Source organism: Pterocles gutturalis, unplaced genomic scaffold, assembly GCF_000699245.1.
Source record: "Pterocles gutturalis isolate BGI_N339 unplaced genomic scaffold, ASM69924v1 scaffold41540, whole genome shotgun sequence".
In the NCBI taxonomy this organism is placed as follows: domain Eukaryota; kingdom Metazoa; phylum Chordata; class Aves; order Pterocliformes; family Pteroclidae; genus Pterocles; species Pterocles gutturalis.
In genome coordinates this window covers 1-22,246 of record NW_010147341.1, presented here as the reverse complement: position 1 = coordinate 22,246, position 22,246 = coordinate 1, and the positions used below count along the sequence as shown (strand labels likewise).

Sequence of the window (22,246 nt, the reverse complement as noted above, 5' to 3'; positions counted from 1 at the left end):
TGAGCTCTAGATGGCCCTGCTTGTGCAGGGCGGTTGTACAAGATGACCTCCAGAGGAGTCTTCCAATCTCAAACATTCTGCAATGCTGTGAAACAACTACAGCCTCGTGTAGCACGGCACAAGTCAATCTACTGTTACCAAATGGGCTCATCTGCAGAAGCACAGGAAGTTTGTAAGCAACGTGAATAATGCAGATGTAGAATGGGCATCTAAAGAGAAAACTGGTAATTAGGAATCTAAGCATTTCAAGGAGGAATCTGACAGCCTTGTGAAAGTTAATATGTTACTAAACACAGAACTTTTTGGGACAGAACATTGAGGCTGTCATGGAACTCCTCAGGTAATTGCTGGGATTGCCTACTGAAGACTTCATGAAAGAAGAATGATCTATTATCTGCATTGACATTGTAACATATAGTACCAAGCTTCAAGGCTCGTGTCACTTGCCTTTGGTGTTCAGAAATAAATCTATTCCCCTTTGTAATATAATTTCACTTCTGGGGACTTCTAGTACCTTATGGAATAGCAATTCCCAACAGCCTGAGGGGCAGGATGGTGCAAAACTGATCTCTGAGATACTGAATTGTCATGTGGGTCTAGCTAGTTCATCCTGATCATGATAAAAGCTTAACCAACCACTGGGCAGTTCTCCCTTTAGGTCAGCAGGGAAAAGATTGTCACATCTGGTTTAATTTTTTCATTCTTTTCTGCAATGTAGATGCTTTTTAACAGACACCATTTGCCTGCTTTGTAGGATCATTAATTTTAAAACAGTAGATTAAGGCTGAGAACTAAAGTATTGGAGATGCTCTTGAGCTCTTGTGTACGTGTGTGTATAATAAAGACAATATATAAAGGCATATGTAAAATAGGATAACCACAGGCAATACGACACTGGGCAAATTTTTTTAGGTGATAACAACTGTTCTATGCATCTATTACCAAGTGTCTGAGGTTAGATACAGATGGCCCCCTTTTAGACTTTCATTCCAATGAAACAATGGGCAAGAACATTAGACTGGTGGACAAGCACAAAGATTGGTTAAAAAACATCATACATAAAAAAAAAAAAGAATAAAGCTCAGTAATCGTACTCAGAGGGTAGAGGGAAGGAAATTAATGCTTTCTAAAGAAGGTTAACTCTTTCTTGAGCTAAGGGCAACTGAGGATAGTACGGTTTATGCTGTCCTTTGAACCACATATACCAGGTCAGGCATGGTGCAGGAGCAAGCCAGGAGTATGCTAACCTGACAAGCCTGAAGGCAAAATTCTGCTTTCACTGAAAAACCTACGATTGTGTCTATGGTATAAACCTCTCTAGGTATAGCGGCGTCTGCCAAACAACTGTGGCTGAATTCAAGTTTCCTTATTGAAGAAGGAGGACTACTTCACACACTGGCAAGTGCAGGAAGGGATGTACAAATTTGTAAGCAAGTTTCACTACAGGAATCAGAAGAACCTAGGTTATCCTCCTCAAAGTCTGAACCTTTAAACACCATCTTTGATGCTTAATGCTTTATCAGTGGAGATCCAAAAATTGATTATAATCCCTTGATGCATTAAAGCCTAGCACTGGTTGAATCTTTAAACAAAGCTTCGCTGTCACCAAAGTGATCCTGAACTACTACATTCCCTAAGAATTTTGTTCAATTTATAATTAAAATGTGCACTCTATTGAAGTCCAAATAGATCTAGTGTCAACTCATAACTATTAGTATTATTAAAGTTTAGCAACATCAAACTCTCCCCAAACTGTATCTTATTATAAGTCATACAGAATATCTGAATACTGACCTTATTCACAGCTTCCACCAGCATTCTCATTTCCTTCTCAACATCACTGACAAATTTTAAATCCTTCCTGCAAGAACAGCATTCTAGGTAAATGAGGCAAGAGAGTGTACAAATATACAATATCTTAATCTTTTTAACATTATTTTCAACTGTAAGAAAATTTAAAAACTCAACTTAAGCAGAAGCAGGAGTGAGAGCACATTTCGGATTATCTATTACACTGTTTACATTTCTTAAAAGTTTGTATCTCATCACTATTACAAAAATCATTAATTATTTTCCCTTCAACTGCTGGAACCCAGAATAAAATTCTATGATACAACTCTACTGTCTGACAATACAACTCTATATTTTCAAACGGATAAAGTAGCTTTTAAAGTTGCCCTTTCAGTGTTTTTAAACTAATTGTCATTAAGGCAATTCACTTAATTAGAATACATGATTAAACACAAAAATGGGGATTGCGTAAACAGAATGAAGTTCTTTTCCAAGACAGAGGAAAAGTGCACTGACTTTGGTCTACAACTCATCTACCATAACAAATTAATAAAAACAAAAGAAGTGGTGTAAGGCTACTTGCAAGCAAACAAAATGTTCTTGATATGGGATATTAAGGATTTTTAAAAACTTTTTTTTTTTACCTTGCTTAATCACAATAGGCCAGTCTTTCACATAAGGGTGAACTTCGCACTCTATTCTTAAAAAAAAGCAGTAAACTCCAAAAGTAAGGTTGTTATTTGTTAAAGCACCATCCCCATGGGGAAAAAAGGCTACCTGAAGATTTCATATTTCAAAGCTGGTTAGTAGTAAATAACCTTATTTCTTAAAAAATAGGCACCATTCTATACACAACAGCACTTCATGAATGATGTCAGAATTCCATCAGTCAAGAATCTTTGGTAGATATCCTACCAAAGTTCTGAATGCTGAAGTGAATTTATCATCAAAAGACCAAGCGGTCCCAATCAAACATGCAAAATGGCAACACTGAGTAGCTCGGCTACTGATATGGTACAATGAAATCAGCCCATCACTGGAAAACCTTCAAGGTTTTTTAACAGTAGATGGAGATCGCATGTAGTTAGCAGAACTCCTGGGTCTTCAGTAGAGGAAAGCATTACATTGGGAGAATTACAAAAAAGGACCTGGACTTGTAGGGTAAAAAGAAAGGGCCCTCCAGACACACCTAGGCTATGAAAGACAGAGTCAGCCCATGCAGCATGAGGCTTTGGAAATAATACTACAGCAATAATCCCAAATTTAAAAACAACCACCAAAAAAACCAAAAACCAAACCAACCAACCAAACCCAATACAAAAGCCAACAACAAAAAAAGTCAACCAAACCCACTGATCCTTTCAGGATGAGCTGAACTCCAGTGAGTCAGAAAGCAAATACTATACGGAATGCCAGCTATGAACACTCATATTTCAAGGTGAAGTGACTATAGGAAGTGAGAAAAAAATGGAACCAACAATTCAATGAGAGGGTCCAGAACAACCCGATCTGTAATACTTAAAAACCTACTGAGGAACCAGCTCACAGACTGAGGGATATGTTAAAAAAAAAAAAAACCAACCCTTCAGGAGCCTATAAAAACAGAGTTATCAACAGAAAGTCACCAGTGAAATCAAACAGGTAGGAGTTCTTTCACAAATACTTAGAATGTCTCTCAGCTTCAAGAAATCAAGAGGTAGTCAGTACTGAAGTACTCAAAGAGGAAGATAAAACAGAAAGCATACTATACTGAGGACAGGGCTGGGGGGGGTGGTGGTGGCAGCAGAAGTCAACTGATTAAGAGAATGTTATTTCTCTATAGGAAAAGGTGAGATGGATTGGAGCAGATAAACTGTACAGAAACTTTTTTTTTATTGGGTTTGTGTGGTGGATAGTGAAGCAAGACCAAAATAGATTCAGTTGTTCTAAAAACTTAGAGCTTTTAAAAACTAATGTCATGCCTACAAACAGACATGCAAGAGTAAAAACTTCTGAGATGACACTTATCATTTAAGCATCTTTTAAAAAATGTGTCTGATCCCTCCTCATCATTCCAGATTGCATAGTATTTATTAGTGTGATGCTTTTGATATTGACTTTCTATTGCCTCATTTTCAGACATTTCAGTCTAGCAGCCCTCTTTGCAGTCAGCAGTGGCATATGCTTAGCTCTGCATCAATTGTTTTATTAATTCCAGTTCTTTATTTTTAAAATAAAGGCAGCAAGGCAAAAAAATAAATGAGACTGGTGGAGGGAAATAACATGAGGCTAACAGAGCATATATCAGTACTTAGCTATCACTTTTGTCTTTGTCTTGAAAAGTTTACAAGGAGCACCGAGATGGGGGTTGGTTGTGCCTGAAAGCAGTAGAGATATGAGAAGTACAGGTACTGATTCATAGTGAAAGAATGGTGACAAGTAATGTTCCCATTCTAAATCTGGCCCTGCTACAGAACAAAGCAACCAGTCAGACACTTTTTACTTTTCAGGTTCTCATTTTGGAGGTCTTGAGAAGTGCACATCACCTCCTTTGCCTCAATTACCACCTACTGCCAACGCTGGAGAGAAGAGTAAACACAGGCATTTTTAGAAGAGTAAATAGAACTATTCTGCATTCCCCATCTTGCTCTCAACACTGTTTACCTATGACACCTGTCATCATTAGAACACATACCTTGCATCTTCTTTTAAAAAGTCACTGTACTTTGGTCCAGAAGAACGGACATTAAAAGGATCAGAACGATCATCTATTTCAAGAGCCTCAGCAAGACGTCTAAATTTGAGAGTAGGAGGGAAAAACCAAAACATAACCAAACCACAACCAAACAAAAATAAACACACAAATCCCCCAGCCTCCCAAATATGTTGCCAGTAAAGATGTGGGTTACTAATAAAGATGAACAGCTTGCTAAACATACAGCCTGTACATTTGAAATGACAAATTTAGGATTTTTTCACTAGAATATTCTAGTAAGATCTTGGATCACTCAATATAGATCCCTATAGCACAGGAATCATCTCCTCTTTTATCAGTTCTCCAGGTCATGCAGGAAAGGATTTTTTCCACATCACATTAATTTTCTAAACCTGGACTACTTCTGAAAAAAAGCAAGCAAGTTCACAGCTCACCTGTTCCTCTGAAGAGCTAAGCATTCTTCATCACATTGCAACCTGAATTAAGAAGGAAAAATACGATTAGAATTACTGCTGCTACTCGTACTTTTCAAACTGTAGCTTTTTTGGTGTCATAACATTATCACAGCCTAAATAAGTAACTGTGTGAGAATAGTTTATTGTATCAGATCAGATAATACAGCTAAAACCAACTAAACAACAATCAAAGATCTTTGAGCACACAAGCCCTTCTCCAGATCTTGAACAGAACCAGCAATTAACAAAGCCATATGGAAGCTGAGAAAAACAGCTTCTGAATTAGATCTTAATATACTGGCAAATTAGATCATTTGAGAAAAAAAAATGCAGCTGATATCGGCATTGAGGGGATGTTAGGAAGGGTGGGAAATTAGCAAAGGAAGATGTGACAAGGTCATTTACTCCTACACATCAGAAAAAATTATCAGCCAGGGGAAACAGGAAAGTTAGCTATGCAGATAGAGAATTAGGATGCACCACAAAAATCAGTATTTCAGCTGAGCCCATAACTTCTACTGTCAGTAGAGTTATGAATTTCAGTCTTCTGTCTCATCTTTGAAAGCTATTTTATAATTTTAAGGTATTAAAGTGTCAGGAGAATCAAGAGTTGTCCAGAATTTCACAGTGGCAGTTACAAACTTCTGCCCCTCAGACTGCAAAAGTGAATTGATTCAATTGATACTAGTTCCCTGACTTCAAGCAAATAATTTCTACAGGGGATACCAGTTAATTTAGTGACATGTAATAGGTTCAGAGCCACACAAGTATAAGATCCAGAAGTTCTGGTGGTTTTCTCAAAGGAAGCAGAAGAAAGCTAACATACTTGCACTCTTAGATCAACCTGGTACTGTTTAAAAGTTATTTGAAGAATCATTTCCTCCTCCTCTAAAAAGAGGAATGTCATCAATTTACAGAAGCTACTCTAGCACTGACCAAATTTGTCACAAAAAAACCCAAACCCTAATGAGGAAACCAAACTAAATTATAAAATGGCTAAAGACAGGACAAGAGAGAGAAACAAAGAAAGGAAATCTCTGCACAGTTTGCATAAAATATCCTGCTATTCATTTACAATGAATTTAGCAGATTTGTGTCTTTGAAAACACTGGAGTTTGACAATAAACTAGAAATTTAAGAGTGAATATTTTAATGTGCCACCACCTCCCCCAGTATTTGGTAGACTGGGGAAGGGAGAATACTTCTGATTGTCCTGGAATAAAGGCTACCTGCCACAGTTCAGATACCATATTACGAAAGATTTGCACAAAGAAAAGTAATCTTTGTTAATTTCAACTTTTCAAGGAAAGGGCAGTATAAGACTGCCCATACAGAAAGATGTGTGTCAGTGACTACAACACAATTTATATTACAGATTGCAAAGGCTGCAAAGACACTAGTGTCTTATTTGCTCTCCTGGCAAATATACAGCCAGGAGACAGACTCGCAGCTTCAGTAGATGAAAAAATCATCCCCCTTTCTTCTACCACTGCACGTCCCCCAAATTCTAGCACTGCCAAATGGTTGTGTTTTTTAAATAGGGACTCTTTTATTTGGAGAAGGTGAAGTTGGCTTCGTATTGTTGAGTATATTTGTGCCTGATTGGCACAGTGATACAAAAAGGAACAAAGCAGCTGGGGCTCAGTGTGGGTAAAGCAGAGATTATTCTTCAGTAATTCTAGAGACGTACATTTTTGAGGATTCAATTAATTGAAACAAGGGGGTAGGCTAAAAAAACTTAATTACTGTTTCCTCTCTGCGTCTTTCTTATACCATGCTTCTATAGTACCAACACCACACCCTTCAAAGTTGCATGCAGGAATCAGTATGACTCTCCCTCTTTCACCTTGTTTTTTCCCCCAATTTCTTCTGAAGTGTGACACCAGCCCAACTACAATGAAGCTGGAGACTGGAATGAGCAGGTGCTCCCAAGTGAGTGACTTTACACAATATAATGGAATATGCGATTTTAACACACACAACAGACTGACTCTAAAATAATCAAATTCACAATTAAGAGAGGAGAGATGGTAAGATAAAATAAACTAAAAAATAGAAATTAGAGATTTCAAGGGCAAAGACTTCAGGAGGTCAAGTTTCTGACAAAAGGATGTTGGAGAAACTTGGCAATTCCTTAAAGAAATGATACTAAAAGTAAAAAGACAAGCTATTCCAATTTGGAGGAACAACAGGAGGAACAGTAAATCACCAAACTTAAGTCACAACCAATTTTGTGACTTAAAAGCAGATTTGCGGTGCCAGACAGTATGAGAACACAGAAGTTCCAATCAAATTGAGATATAAATGTAAGAAATCTAAAAAGGGTAACAGGAAAAATTTATAAATAGTAGGATGATGACTAGAGGAAAATATGCCCTATTAATGATCCAGGAATGAATGCTGTATGCTGAAAGGGAATATAATAGCAGAAAGTTATATTATCTAGAAATCTGAAAAAAATCCAGAGGAACTGCAAGTAGCTTGCTGGGTAGACACAAACTCTGAAACCACAATTATATTGTTCTATACATTATTATAACAAGAAACCAGGCAATGATAGAGAACTCATTCTACACGAAAGCAAAAACATGAACTGCTAAGGAAGCGCAAAATACTCTTTTAGCAGTATTGTAACAGTAGAGTCAGGCTATTTAAATTCTTATTTTCTTATTTTAGCTGGGGTTTTGCTGACAGTATTATGAATCCTCCACATTGCCTACATTTCAGGTACACACAAGAGTTTCAAATATGTTTTTACATGTTTGTAGGCCTTACCTGGCCTGCTTCATTTCTTTTTTCGTAATGAGCCTACTGATTTCCACTGAATCCCCAAGCTGTAGATCTGTTAACTTCGTGGCTATAGATATAGCAGCTATTCTGAAAAAAGAAGAGCATTACATTTCATTTGAGGCAACACATAAACCTCTGAAAAGGTGTATAAAGCTGCAATTTTAACCTCCAGGTAGAAGAACTAAGACAGACTGACCATTTCCTCATCAGATTGCAGAAGGGGGGTCTAGTTCCACACCACGTAGTTTTAAGATTCTAACCTAGCTACATAAATTAAGATGTTACTCTCTCTCATCTCCCTCAAGCAACCAGGAGCAAGACTAACAAATGAACATCCTTCTTCAGGGAATTTTTCAGAGCATCAATTCTAAGCAAGTCTAAACTAGGCAATGTGTAGTCTTTCTTCTCACCTACTTAATATTCAAACTACAGCTGATTGTATAGCTTTAATTGCCTTTTTAACTTATGTGATTCTTCCTTAACTGTGTGCAATTAAAAACTGTAAAGTGAATTTATAAAGTATTTAGAAATTTGCTTAGAAAATATGGAAGATACAAGCCATAAAGGAAAGAGAAAAATGTCTACTGAGACTTACAATTTTCTTTATAAAGATTCTTCACCATTCCCTTCAATAACAAGCCTTCCCAGTCTGATTTTCTTGCTAAATTTTCTAACTAAAATATACAGCAAGATTTTAGTAAAATATCCCACACCATTCTCAGACAAAATCCTGAAAATGGAACTTCCCAGCCTCTGAATCATCTTTTCTGTTAAATTCAGATAAAAGGATATTTTTGTCTCTACATGTTTTGGATCACATTCAGAGAACTCATCATCTATCAGGAAGGAGGATAATCATATCCCATAAAACCAAGAAGCGCTGAGAGGCACCGTCAGCTTCACATTTATCAGGTGGTGACAAAGTCATGTAAAGATATAGCAGCACACTCCTTTTTCCTGTTCCCCTGGGCATTCTTTCACTGACATTCACTGACAAAGTTCAAAGCTGTTTCATCACTCCTGTAACATTTTTGAGAAAACTTAGATATCCTGTTAACTTACTGACCTTTCCACAGTAGTACTACAAGACTTACTTTATTGTGTTTGGGTTTTGGTTTGGTTTTTTTTGTTGTTTGGTTTTTTTTCTCCCCAAGTGTGTAGATGGTGGGGACGAAAGCCAAACCGAACCCCCACAACATCAGAATATTTTAACCTTTCAGCAACTGAACAGCTGGAGTTATCATACAAACTTAGTTGGCATTAAATGCTGCTTTTGTTAATGTCACATGGGCCAAGAGTAATTTGTAAACACCTGAAGGAACAGATACAAACACTTGCTTTAAACTGATAGTTTCTTTCCCTTCCTCTTGAGTGGGCTCTGATTAGATAAATAAATACATATGCATTTATGCATACAAGGACTCTTAATAACTTCAAAGAACCATTTTCCTTGTATGAATACTTTTGCTGTGCCTGAGCTACTGAAACAGTGGAGAAATAACAGCCTTCAAAAATTTGGACTTGTAATTACGTTACCTTCCCAGCTTATCATTAATGACAAGCATGTGTCAATTTAAACTACTATTTCATAGTTGAGTCAATCTTCTGATTTGTATCCATACTGAGATAGATGCTAAGCCATCATCTGTCAGAATTCGAATCTGGGGCAGTGTTCAGTAGGAACAGAGCAGCTTATCCTAAGCTGGGCCAGTATCAGACCCTCAAATAGCAGTTCCAAAGAAAACAATTATTAGGAAGCTTTCTTTGAAAGACCAGAAGAGTCTGTGACTGTGCTCTCCTATCAACTGGGATGTAGAGAAGAACTCTGGCTGCAGATCAACTCTCTAGATTAATTTTTTTATTCCCTCTCAATCACAGCCTCAGAGTAAGATATTATTATTATTTATTGTTTTGCTATTTTCATTTCAAAAGTTCCAAAGCCCTACTTTTCTTCTTTTCCATGTTCCTTCCTTGCCCTCTCTCATAATGGAGAAAGAGAAGTAAGTTTAGGAACAGGCTCTGGAGACAAATCTATTGCCATAAATGGAGTTGGGTATGACCCAGTTTGCATATTAAGAACCTCTCCATCCAGGAGCCCGAATCTGGACCTGCTCAATTAGTCTGTATCTAATTGCTCTGTGTGAGCAGAACACAGTTCTACAGATGGGAGATTCAAGCTTTGACACACCACCAGAGTTACAGACTAACAACAGTGAAAAGAGGAATGCATTCTAGTACAGCACAGCTGGTATGAAAGCTCAGAGGAATACAACAAAGAAACCATATGTGAAAATATAAAAAAAGTGTGAAAAAGCTTGGGAATTAAATATATTTAGTGAAACCCGAAATTTAATCAAACTGCAAAGAAATAAGTCCAGTAAGAAATTAAAAGATTAATTACAGTACAAACCTTTGATATGTATTAGATGCCTCCGAACAAATCATACTCTCCTTTCTTCTTCCACATTCACATTGAAGATCAACCTGTTGTATCACACAAGAGAGCAGCTTTTTTAAACTTTTGTCTTTTTATGGCCATGCAGCATTGTGAAGGAGGTAAATTTATTCCTCTAAAAAGTCGCATTTTAGTGGAATAATGGCTAACTAAAAGTGATTTTTTTTTTTTTTTAAATTCAGTATTATAAGTTTACAGCAAAAACGTCATGCTACCAAGATAAGGAGATGTCATTTTTGTCACAACGGTCACTGGCTGATAATTAAACCATACAATTTGCCTGTGAATTTGCAGTGAATTTTCTTTGGATATCTAACCTTTGCACAGCAGGATGTTGTTGGGCAGGGTGAAGATGGATGACATGGAGCCATACAGGGATGATTACAATATAGCCTTGGAATAACACATGGTTGTTTACACTCTTCATCTATAAGACACTCTCCTTTATGACAAATTCTTTTACATTTGTGCATTCCACATTTTAACATTTGATTGCAGCGTAGTCCACAGGAAATGTCAGTGAGATGACAAGGAATATTACTTCGCAGCTGGAAGAGGGAAAGAAAAAGATGACAACTAAAAATGAAAAATGCAAATTTCAAAGTACTTTTACTGTTCACACCATCATTTGGCACTGTCCACAGAAGAACCGTAATACTAAAATATCTTAGGACAAAGACTGAATTTTTCTTTATATCATAATCCAATACAGCAGTTGATCTGAATGCATTTGGTATAAAAGGTATGTTTTTCTAATTTAATCACTCAAACACAATAAACTCAAACTCCTGTAACAAATTCCATTCCAAAGAGGCCATAAAAATCTAAGCCTACAGTCCTATAATTATTTAGTATTAAAAAAAAAATAGTATTCAAAACCATTTAGTGTCCAGACTTACTTCATGTTTGCCCATACACCATTTCTGAGTGAGATAGGTACAGGGTGGACATTTCTCCTCACTGTGACATGAGTGGTAAACTGCAGTCGCAGAAATATAAAAGCCAGCACAGTTTTATTAGCATACTTCAGTCAAATGCATTAAAGGCAGCCAAGACTATTAAACAATAAGTTTGCATTTCAGAACCACACAATTTATGGGAAGTACGATACTTCATGCAAGGATTATCTGTTCTTTAAAGTACTCTGATGGCAGGTTTTTAGATTAATATTCTTCCATATTTTCTAAATTAAATAGCAGAGAATTTTGTAACTTCTGAGCAGGGTTATACTACGAGACAGAATTTGTCAGAAAGCATTTGTTTGACTTGTGCTATATTTTTTTGTGATCAGCCAATGTAATTCCAAGGAATGTAGAAACTAACTGTTCACTAGATTATCCTACTGTTTCAATAGAGCACTTAATCTGTGGAAGATAGCATTTGATGTGTTTTGCGACTATTACTAACGAACAGAAAAAAATCCAATGCTTTTACCAGTCAGAAGTACTGTTACTAGTATTCATGGCAAGATTTTAGTTGGTTGGTTTTTAAGCATAGACTTTTAGAAATATTCACAACTACTGAAAAACCTTCTAATAAAAAAGCAAATATATTTTCAAACAGACTTATGTACACTTTTGTACATTTTGATTAAACAAAACAAAAGACCCAGGCAAAATGGAATGGCCTGACTTACCTGGATGATCACAGTCATGTGGCCTGGTGCATGTTTTTTTACACTCTGGTGGCTGAGTACCACAGGGCACAGGGGGGTAAATCACAGATTCACCACAATAACAAGTTAACTCATCAAAACCTGAAAAAAACAAGTAACAAGTCAAATATATCCCAATGGCTACATGTATTTGCACTTCTGTGCTATGAGAAATCCGTAAATAATGGGAAATCTGTAAAAGGCTGCCAGTCTGTAGATTTCTTCCTATAATTTCTTCTGTATACTTCTTTACATCATTTAGTATTACACAGATCCTCAAACACCTTATAAGCCTGTCCAAATACTTCAAAGCCGACTTTGTATGTTTTGGAAGTTCTCCGTTTCAGGCAATATACAGTAAACTCCTATCACAAGACTTCAAATCTCAGTAATAAAATAAACAAAGGAACAGAAACAGTTACATACACCATCCCAACTAAAACTAAACACTCTACAAAAATAAATACAGTTCACGGGTGTTTTTCAGGCTATAAAGCAACTTGGAAAGAGACTGACTGCAATGCAAGCTACAATTCAAACAGATAAATCCTTAGAAAAACAGGACATTAAGAGAAAATGTTAATATCAGAAGTCCTACAGAAGCAGACCTGAGAACAAAAAGAGAATGATTGTTCTGTAAATGAATAAAGAGAGAGTGGATCAGGAAGAACAGGGGAGAATGTAGGAGGAGGTAAGAGAATAATGAGGCAATAAAAACACAAAACAACAATTCCAACCTAAACAGAAGATAAGTGTGTTAAGGGAGCTGCTGAATTCTGTGAGTTCTCTGACTCTGGGAATCACAGGGTTCCTCCTTTCTGAGTCTACCAAGCAAAATCAGTTAAACTCTAAAACCCCAAAGGTTCCTACTGTTCCATGGATATGGTGGCTACCGGATCAATACCAGGTCCAGCCAGCAGCCAGACTGAACACATACTCCAGAGAGACAAGACACACAATAGGTACATAACAATAACATGACTGGACACACAGATGCCTAACATCCATACCTTATTACCCAGTCACTGCCTGAAACTCTGGCTATTTCCAGAGGCACATCTCCTCCCACTAGCCAGTCAGTCCAGCTTTCAACCAAGTTCATTAGCAAATTACCCAGACATACACAGGCACACACAGGACTGCAATCAACAAGGGAATAGCAGACACCCCCTGGTGTCTCCAGGTGCTGGCAACCACACCAAGGAGCTATGTTGTTCCTTAACTAGCACTAGTCCAGACAATGGGGAGGGAGTGCAGAGATGTATTTCTACTCTTTGGATGAGACATCTGACAACTAAAAAAAAATTTAAAAAAGCAGCTGTGTAATGCTGACATCATTTTTCCCCAAGAGATGTACTGCTCTCTTGAATGTCTTGAAGTAGACTGGTATGTCCATAAAGAGACCCTAGCATAGAAAGGGATCTCACCTCTCAGCACTGAGGAAATGACACTGGAAAGGTAAAGTACCTGGGAAGCACACAGAACCACAGAGGTGTAGATGCACTCTAGGATTGCATTTTGATGCCAGCCCTCACCGTTCCCAGCAAAACCAGTAGTGGAGATGGAGGCAAGGGCAAGAAATCCAATCTAATGAGTGGCAATGGGCTTGCACCTGACTGTGCCATGGCACATGATACCTTGGCTGATGCAGCCCAACTGCAAAGTGGTGGCTTCCCAGTCAACTAAAGGCTCTGCTAACAGAAGGAAACAGAGAAGCATTCTTCTGTCTTCTTCAGGCCAAAAATCAGAAAATTTAGTATTACCTACCTATTATAATGGTACAAAATAATCAACATATGATCCTCTACACCAAGTAGAAAAAGCAGTTGTAGAAAACTGTATATTCAACTGGCACAGCTTTTAATAGAGTACAAACCCGTCCAATGCTACTGCACCAGCTTAAACCTTTAAACAGTTCTGCCATCCTAAGAAAATTCATACCTGCTGGCTGTCAATCTATTTCTAGCAATTCAGTACTAATTTACACCACCTAGAACGTGACCAGAGAGCTTAAGACACACACGACTGATGTGTTATTTCTTCAGATGGTCCTGTCTAGAGAAAAATCACTAGTGTACCAAGTTGGGAAAGTCTGAATTCTAAGCAGCTAGACAAATTCTGCTACATACTTCAATATCTTTAACAGTTATTACATTGTTAAACAAGAGTTTCATTAACTTAGAAATTATCTTTCTAAACTACTTCTTTTTCCTTGCATGATTCCTCAATTTTTTGCAGTGATTGCTGGATCCATATACATAACTGAATATATTTCACTGTAATTCTACTTTAACTATTGAAATCCAACACTTAGTAAACTCATCTAAAGTGAAATAATTTCCTCTTTCACGAAAAAACATACAATTAAAATCAACTGCATATTCTTCAGGTTCTGGTCAATTTGGATCATACTCTCCGTCCAACTCTAACCAGGTAAGTCAAGAAATTTCTATAATATATAAGAAATAATGTACTTTTGTACATAACTCACTCGTTTGCCAGCACGTTTGACAACTGCCCCGATGGCAGGGTTCTTCACATCTATGAAGCCCACAGTTGAGTTTACGACCACAAACCAAAGAACATTTATGTTCTGTGTCCTAGGGCAAGGCAAACAAGAAAAGCAGAATTAAACTATAAACCCCATTGGTTTATTTTTCTCTGTGAGGTCATAATCTAGTAATTGACAAAACTGTACAGTGCAAAAAACAGCTTAGGCCTGATCTATACAGTTTTTCCATCATTACAGGGACACAAAATTTTAAAAGCTGTTTCTGTTAAGACCTCTATTGCAGACGTAGGTACATCATAGCTTACACTTCTTGTATTAAATAATATCCTTCCCCTCCTCATTCTCCCTGGATTCACTGCATCACTGATTCACTGAGAAAAAAGCACCTTTACACTCATTAATTGAATTTAGGCTGAAATGTAGTTTTACATTTATAATGAAACCCATAAAACAAATGCTGCAAAATAAAGGCACAGACAAAAACTTTTTGAGCATGACCAATACTGCAAATAGAGACTGAAGATGCACAAAAATGGAAAGACACAAAAGCAAAAAGGTCTTTTAACACCAAAACCAAATACACACTACAATGAACAATTTCATGAAACCAAACAAACTTACCACACAGCAAACTTCATTACACTTGTGTCGTCCACATGATCTTTTCTTGTTGCATCTTTTGTCACACATGAATGTAATAGCAGCTATTAAAAACAAAACAAAAAAAGCCCCAAAAGAGTCATAAGTTTCATGTCTTTGCTTGCTCAAGTTGACCCAAAGATATGCAGGATGCCAGGGGGAAACAGATGGAAGATGGCAGGTGGCATCAGATGTTGTTCAAATTGAAACAGACAGCTTGTCTGGAATCTTCGAGATCAAATGCTGAAGAAATCTTTTCTTATGTAAAAGATGGATATAAAGGAAAGAGATTTATTTCAAACCCCTTCCCAAAAGCTTAAGTAGCAGCATCTCAAGAAATTACCAACTTGGCATGGAAGTACGGTTAAAAGAAGCAGTACTGATCAGATGTTTGCCAACTTTGTCAAGCAAACCCACAATTAATGATCTGTGTATAACTTTTAAAGAAAATTCACATTATAGATGTAACATAACATTGTACCTTTATTTCTGAGAAGAGCACATGGGACCTCCTAGGAAACAAACAGGGAGCTGGTTAAAACAGATGAAACAACTGAAACTTGCTTCTCTAGAAAACACCTTATCACACAATACAGAAGGTAACAGCACACTCAGTTTTCATGTGTATAACAGCTCTGTATACAGAAGTGAAACAAAAGCTGGGAAAAAATCCTCAAATCTTTTAACACAATATTTTTTCCTTAGAGATACAACACCAATTTCAAAAAAATGCAGTTTTGTATTCCCCACTTAATTCAGCAGGTAATATTGGGAAGCAACAGAAACAGATTTGTCCTAAGAAACCAGAAACTTGCACAGAGGAAACCAAAAGAGCTCTCCCAGAGAATATTGACATAGTGCATAACTTTGTGCTTTGACCAACTGTCCCAAAAATGCAAGTCTGAGTTGATAAAAAACAAAACAAAACAAAAACAAAACAACAAAACAAGAAAACAAGAGAGCACAAAGTCAAATTTCATGATCAAAGAAGTTTTACTTAAAGACTTCAACATGAAAGTAACAGGTGATGGATGAAAAGAACATTGTTGATCAACTATATGTAAACCTTCAGTCATCACAACCTTACACTATGAGTTGTCACTTCTGAGCATCACATTTTTCATGACTGATTTAAATCATCACTGTAGTTCACTCACTCTTTTTCCAAGAAGCAGCTTTCTGGTGCCTGAGAAGCTGCATAAACTAAAAACCCAAACCTCACTACTTTGTTTCAGGCCTCAAAATAAAAAGCCTTCTACCCCATAACTACCCTCAGCAACCCTGCAGGAGAAAACTGTTCCATCCTCAATCCAAGTCTTAGTCATTTCTATGTACTTATAGACATCTCTACTTATAGATAGTATGTACCAAGTCAGAAAAGTCATCAAGGCACCTGTGATAGTGGCCAAAGATCGCAAACCAATGATTACAAGAAGTAGCATCGTTTAAAGAAATATTATATAACAATTGACAAGGATCTGCTGGGTCCCTATATAAACATACAAAGAATGGGGAGCTGTAAAAACTTAATATTCTCTCAAAAAAATTCTACAACAAATCTACAAGCTATTACTATAAAGTTCTAGTTAGCTTGTTATGTTAGGTTACCTTTCTTCTCTCAGTTTACATTACTCTTGTCAAAACTACCATTCTTTGTGCTACATAAATACTGCATGACAATACAGGACTTTGCAGCCAGCTTAAACAAACAGAATTCTGTGTAAACTCTGTAAAAATACTTGAAAAATTGCCAACATCGTAAGTAGCCTATGTTGGACTTCACAGTATAACCTAGTTAGCATCTGTCAGTTAGTAGACAATGCAGGTTCTTGCAACTAAGGAGCACAGCACCTCTTTTACTTTCTTTTCCTCAACTACTTCAGCTCTGTTTTCTCCACAGCTTTAAAAAACAAAGATTACCTGTTACCATAGTCAAGCTTTTTACACTCACCTTTTTTTTGAAGCCACACCTACAATAAATATTTGATGTGTGAGAACACGGTCTACAGTCTCCTTCATGGCAAAGGCTTTCACATGTATGAATAAACTCTAGTAAAATCAAAATACAAAGATTAACAATTAATAAAAAAATAAAATCAATTAACCAGAACTTCATATTTATTAGGAGCATCACTGGTCAAAGATACTAAACTTATGTGCAGCTGGGTTTCCAAACAAATTAACTATTTTGAATTAAGTGTGTGTAAAATTTTGCCATTATTTTCAACTTTTTAATCCTGACTATATAAACTAGTGTTTCAGGTCTACAATTACAGTGTAAATGCACACATTTTAAATATTTTTTTTACATTAACATATGGAAAAAAAAAGATTTTGTGTGATACTATCTTACCCAAGTTTCAAGAATTTTAAGTAATTTTTCCTTCCTTTTCAGCCCAAAAGGACTTGCTATGCATATGTTCACATTTCACTTAATAGTTTAACTGAAATTCAACTAAAAGCAAAATTACTCATTCCCTTTCTACTTGTTGTCCTTGGACTGACCGAATGGATCAGTCATTAATAAGAAGCCCTCATCTCAACAGCATTGGCCCCTCTCCACTCTAAAGTCTAAGAAATCACCATTAAATATGTAGTCTGTAAAACTCGAGCTTCACACACTGTCACAGTTAAATACACTTGAGTTACCTACTGCACTCATTTAAGTATCAAATTGCTTCTGCACATAACTTCCTCCAACTTTGCAACGCTACCTTTTACTTTATGACCTTCCTACAGCAGCAGGAAACAAGTATTTACTGGAGGCACCTGAACATCATTTACATCTACCAGTTTCCACATGAAAGTCAAAATAGCTAGGTGGGCTTTTAAAAGACATCAGTACAGATTACTCTCTGGAAATTCCTACAGCTGTGTTCCTCTACCAATGTAAGACAGGTGCATGTAAACAAAATTTAAAAGCTAGCTAGTGTTAGCACTATCTAAACAAATCTATTTCCTGATTTTAAGGTATTGTTATTAACAAACAGCCAGACTGCAGGCTCTGCAGTAGCTTTTGCACTGAGTTCAGTTAATACCCAGAATCACTAATCAAATATTTATTTTTTTGTAATGAGCCAGTTAAGCACTACTTTTTTTTTTTTTAAACAATGAGATAATTTGAATACTCTGATGCAAAAACTTCTAATTACCATAGCTACCACAAGAAAGAGGTTTGCCACATGTTTTTCCACATGATGGGATAGGATCTGTGCATATTTTACGTTCAACACATCCTAGTTCCAGTAACTTGCTGAGAGGAGTCTGACCGCAGGGACAGCGATACACTACTTGTGGAAGTCGTGGGCAGAGCTGGCAAGGCTGGGGATGGCATATTTGCGTACAGTTGTGCCTCCCACAATTTAATTTTCTGGAAAAAAAACAAAGCCAAAGAAACAAACAAACAAAAAAAAACAACAAAAGGGGGAATTATCCAAAAGTACCATGATCACTGAGTGTGAATAAAATGGTCTTTTTCTCTTCAAAGGCCTAAATTATAGTGACCTTACTTGCCACATATCTTCTGACATGAGAAACTTCCAAAACCATCAAATAATTCTTCCTTTGTCCCACACAATATTTCTTTAAAGTCGTTTCCACAGTAACACACTGAAAGAAAGCAATATTCCACAGAAAACACAAGAGAATATCAGTGACAAAACACCTCCAGGGGTACATCAAAGAACATAGATAAGAAGAAAAAAATTGTTACAATAATTAAGTTCCTCTTCTTTAGTTTTATTTCAGCAATAGAGGTTTCTCAGTCCTACAGAAGCTGGAAGTCCTGCTTTATTTGTTTTGATAAGGAGATAAAAACTAAAGGGGAAGTACTATTCGCATTACTTATTAAAGCAATATACATAACAAGTTAATTATTACCTGAAAAGTTTTGAAAATTTTAACAGAAACTGTGTTATGGTTTTGAACCCTGGCTAGCAGCAAAACACCACACATCTGCTCACTCATCCTGCCCCCTCCCAAGGATGGGGGAGACAATTAATGGGGTAAAAGGGAAAAGAGACTCACGGGTTGAGATAAGAACAATTTAATAACTAAATTACAATAAAATTGAAAATAGTAATAATAATAATAATTACAGTAGTAATATACACAAATATATAAATGAGTGATACACAGTGAAACTGCTCACCACCCAATGACCAAGGCTCAGCCCGGTACCAGCTAACGATCCCAGAGCAGAGAGAGTCCCGGAAAAGAGATAAGAAACCAAGCATCCAAGAGAGAGAGACCAAGAGAGAGAGAAGACCCCAAGAGAGAGCAAGAACTTCTGGACAGTGTCTCATCAACATACTGGGCATGACACATATGATATGGAATAGACCATTGGCCAATTTGGGTCTCAGTGATAAACCTAAGGTCAAATCCTAGACTAGTAGTTGGGGCTGTGCTCCCTCCCAGCTTCTCCTGCACCTGCAGACACTGTCACAGCAGAGAAACTGAAAAGTCCCTGACTGTCCTGGCAACAACTGTAAACATCAGTACGTTATCGGCTTTCTTCTCAGCACAAATCCAAAACATAGCCTCACACTAGCTACTATGAAGACAACTCCGTCCCAGCTGAAACCAGGACAAACCATGAGTAGTTTGTTGAAATGTGCTTTCCTTTCTCTTCTTCTTCAATGTACCGTTTAATCAAGTTTCAGAATTAAGGTAAAAGATTAAGTAGGATCATAGGCCAATCCAGGTCAGAAGGGCCCTTAGGGTCTCAGCTAGTCCAAGCCCTTACTTAAAGCAGAGTCAGCAATGAGATCAGACCACATTACTCAGTGTTTTATTCAGTTGGGTCTTGAAAACCTCCAAGTTTCCCAGAAAAGAGTTTTTCCTTATAGCTAGTTACAAGATTTCAACTTGGACTCTCATCCTCCCCCCATGCACAGCTTGTCTGTGTCTTCCTGCTTACCTCCTATTAGCTACTGAAAGACCACTACTCAGCCTTCTCAAGCTAATGAAGACCAGTACAACCAGCTTGTCCTAATATGGCACATGCTGCAACAGCCTAATGATCTTGGCATGATTCTTTCTAGGCATTTTTATATTCTTATTTAAATATTTAGTGATGCTGACACATTTTCCATGTTTAAAATCTTCTAGCAATAGATTTTAGTTTTGTTAAGTAAAAATAAAGCACATGCCTCTTGGGTTTTTTTCAACCTCTTGTTTTCATAATGTAGAGTGGATACACATAAGGCATTCCAGTACTTACCTTGTTGTACTGTTAATTGGCAAGGTGAACATTTTCCTGCATGGCACACTTGAGTACAGCTGTGCTTACCACAGTTTAAAGTATTTCCACACACATTAGAACAACGAATTTTTGTTGATTGGCCACAGCGAACGGAATGACTGTAGAGAAATGACACCATAGTCTGTCAGCTACCTTAATATCTGTAGAGCACTTATTAAAAAGGAAAATACTTTTTCAGTAAAATGCCAAAGCCTTTGAAAGGGAGCACAACTCATTAATGAAGTTTTTAGGAAATAACCCTCCTATTTTTCCCCCTGCTTCCCCTCTTCTGCCCCCATAAACAAGGTACTTACCACAGTAGTGAGTCTACAGAATTTTCTCTCAACAAAATAGAAAAAAAAGTGACACTGTAACTTAAACCTAATCTATGGTTATGCATCATGCCAAAAGAGCAAGTATTTCTGTTACAGACATCTTTCCAAAGACTTAAATGATCCTAAGTCCACTGAGCACAATGAAGACAGGGATGTGGGCCTTAATAGTGAGTCAGTAGTCTATGGAAAGAGTTGGGGTTTTTTTAATGTAATTGTTAAAAAAATGGGTCAGAACAATAAATTATCCTCTTTTTCCATTCTGGTTGGCCTCGTACAATGGCTGTCAAAGGTACATTTGAAATAGTAACTTAAAAACATCTTAAAAGTCAAAGGCATCATACCATACATCTTGGATGCTAATAGAGTACATATGAAAAAAATCTAAGTTCTAAGTATGAAATGCAGTACAAAAATCAGCAATCTGGTGACTGGGGAAAAAAATAATAAACCAAATTTGGTTGCATCTACTAAACTTCTAAATGCAAGGAATAGCTAGAATAAAAAAAAAAGGAGATGAACTTACTAGGTAAAATAAAATTCAATAATCTACAACAAATCAATTTTTCTACTGAAGACAAAGTTCTTTCAACCACAAATATTGCCAAAGAAATAGCTGTACCTTCTTTTGAAAAATTAAGATCACTTAATATTACATTCAAACTTTCAGAAATAATTGTAAAAGTCTGAAACCTTTTTTCTAGAGCAAGAATGCTAACACTGAGATGGTTTTTTGTTTGGTTTGCTTCTGGAAATGAGCACAGGCAAACATTTTATGATACTGAGTCAGGTCTTGGTAACTAAAACATGGACTCTAAAGACTCAGAGCAACTGAATATGAGATCACAGATAGCATGGGCAGTACTCTCCTGCTGTTGGCAATGACACCATAAGCATCAAATATGTAAGGAAAAGACAACCTTCAAGTCTGGAATTTACTACAAACTTCTCTCCTGACAGTGGTACAGCTTCCCAGAAAGGTACATACTATTTTTGAAAGTATTATTTCTGGAATGGAGTAACTCATCATTACATTCCATTCAGACAGAAAAGGTGTGAACCTTTCTCTACTTCTTTCTCTGTGTCTTCTACAAAATAAAACAAACACATACCAGAATAGGATTTCAAAATCAAATTAACTCACAGACTGCATGGACAATTCAGCTACATGTACTGTAAATTACAACAGTAATTTACAGACAACTCTTCTTAAATTATTTTTATTTTTTCTTAAACAATTAAAAGTAATGGCATTGTTTTAAAATATAAAATTGTCCAAGTTATTTCAGTTGCAGCTCAGAATAAAAACTTTATTCTGTAAACTTTTAATAAACTAGAAGAAAGAAAAATTTCATTATTATATAAACTTCTGTTTGTATAACAGAAGCATTCTCACCTTGTTTGTCCACATTCACATGTTTTTGTCACAAAGGCTGGGCACGAAGGGCAAGGTCCTGGATGGCACAGGCTTAAAAGTAAGTCAAAAAAGCAAACAATATTATAAAGTTAACTTTACAATTTCTTTACAAAGCTTTACTACACTTCCAGAGAAACAATCCACCATGACCCAAGTCACTATGCAAGCCACTGCAGGGTACGAAAGCATTATTAGCACAAGAAAAAAATATTAATTATTAGAGTTCCATCACTCTCAAATGCCACTGATGTTGAAGGAAAA

The 22,246-nt window shown here is 36.7% G+C and overlaps 1 protein-coding gene across 1 annotated transcript; it reads right to left on the bottom strand.

Annotated features, from left to right (window-relative positions):
* Nucleotides 1–1,775: 1,775 nt before the first annotated feature.
* On the bottom strand, nucleotides 1,776–22,036 carry NFX1 (nuclear transcription factor, X-box binding 1; the record flags this gene model as incomplete). The annotated part of the gene is made up of 16 exons (XM_010086018.1): nucleotides 1,776–1,861; nucleotides 4,466–4,564; nucleotides 4,921–4,962; nucleotides 7,717–7,818; nucleotides 10,142–10,215; nucleotides 10,504–10,734; nucleotides 11,086–11,165; nucleotides 11,823–11,942; nucleotides 14,332–14,440; nucleotides 14,974–15,056; nucleotides 15,473–15,503; nucleotides 16,943–17,040; nucleotides 18,144–18,361; nucleotides 18,501–18,600; nucleotides 20,216–20,355; nucleotides 21,965–22,036. Coding segments are annotated over 16 exons (1,685 nt in total), but the record flags the coding sequence as incomplete, so codon positions are not given.
* Nucleotides 22,037–22,246: the final 210 nt, after the last annotated feature.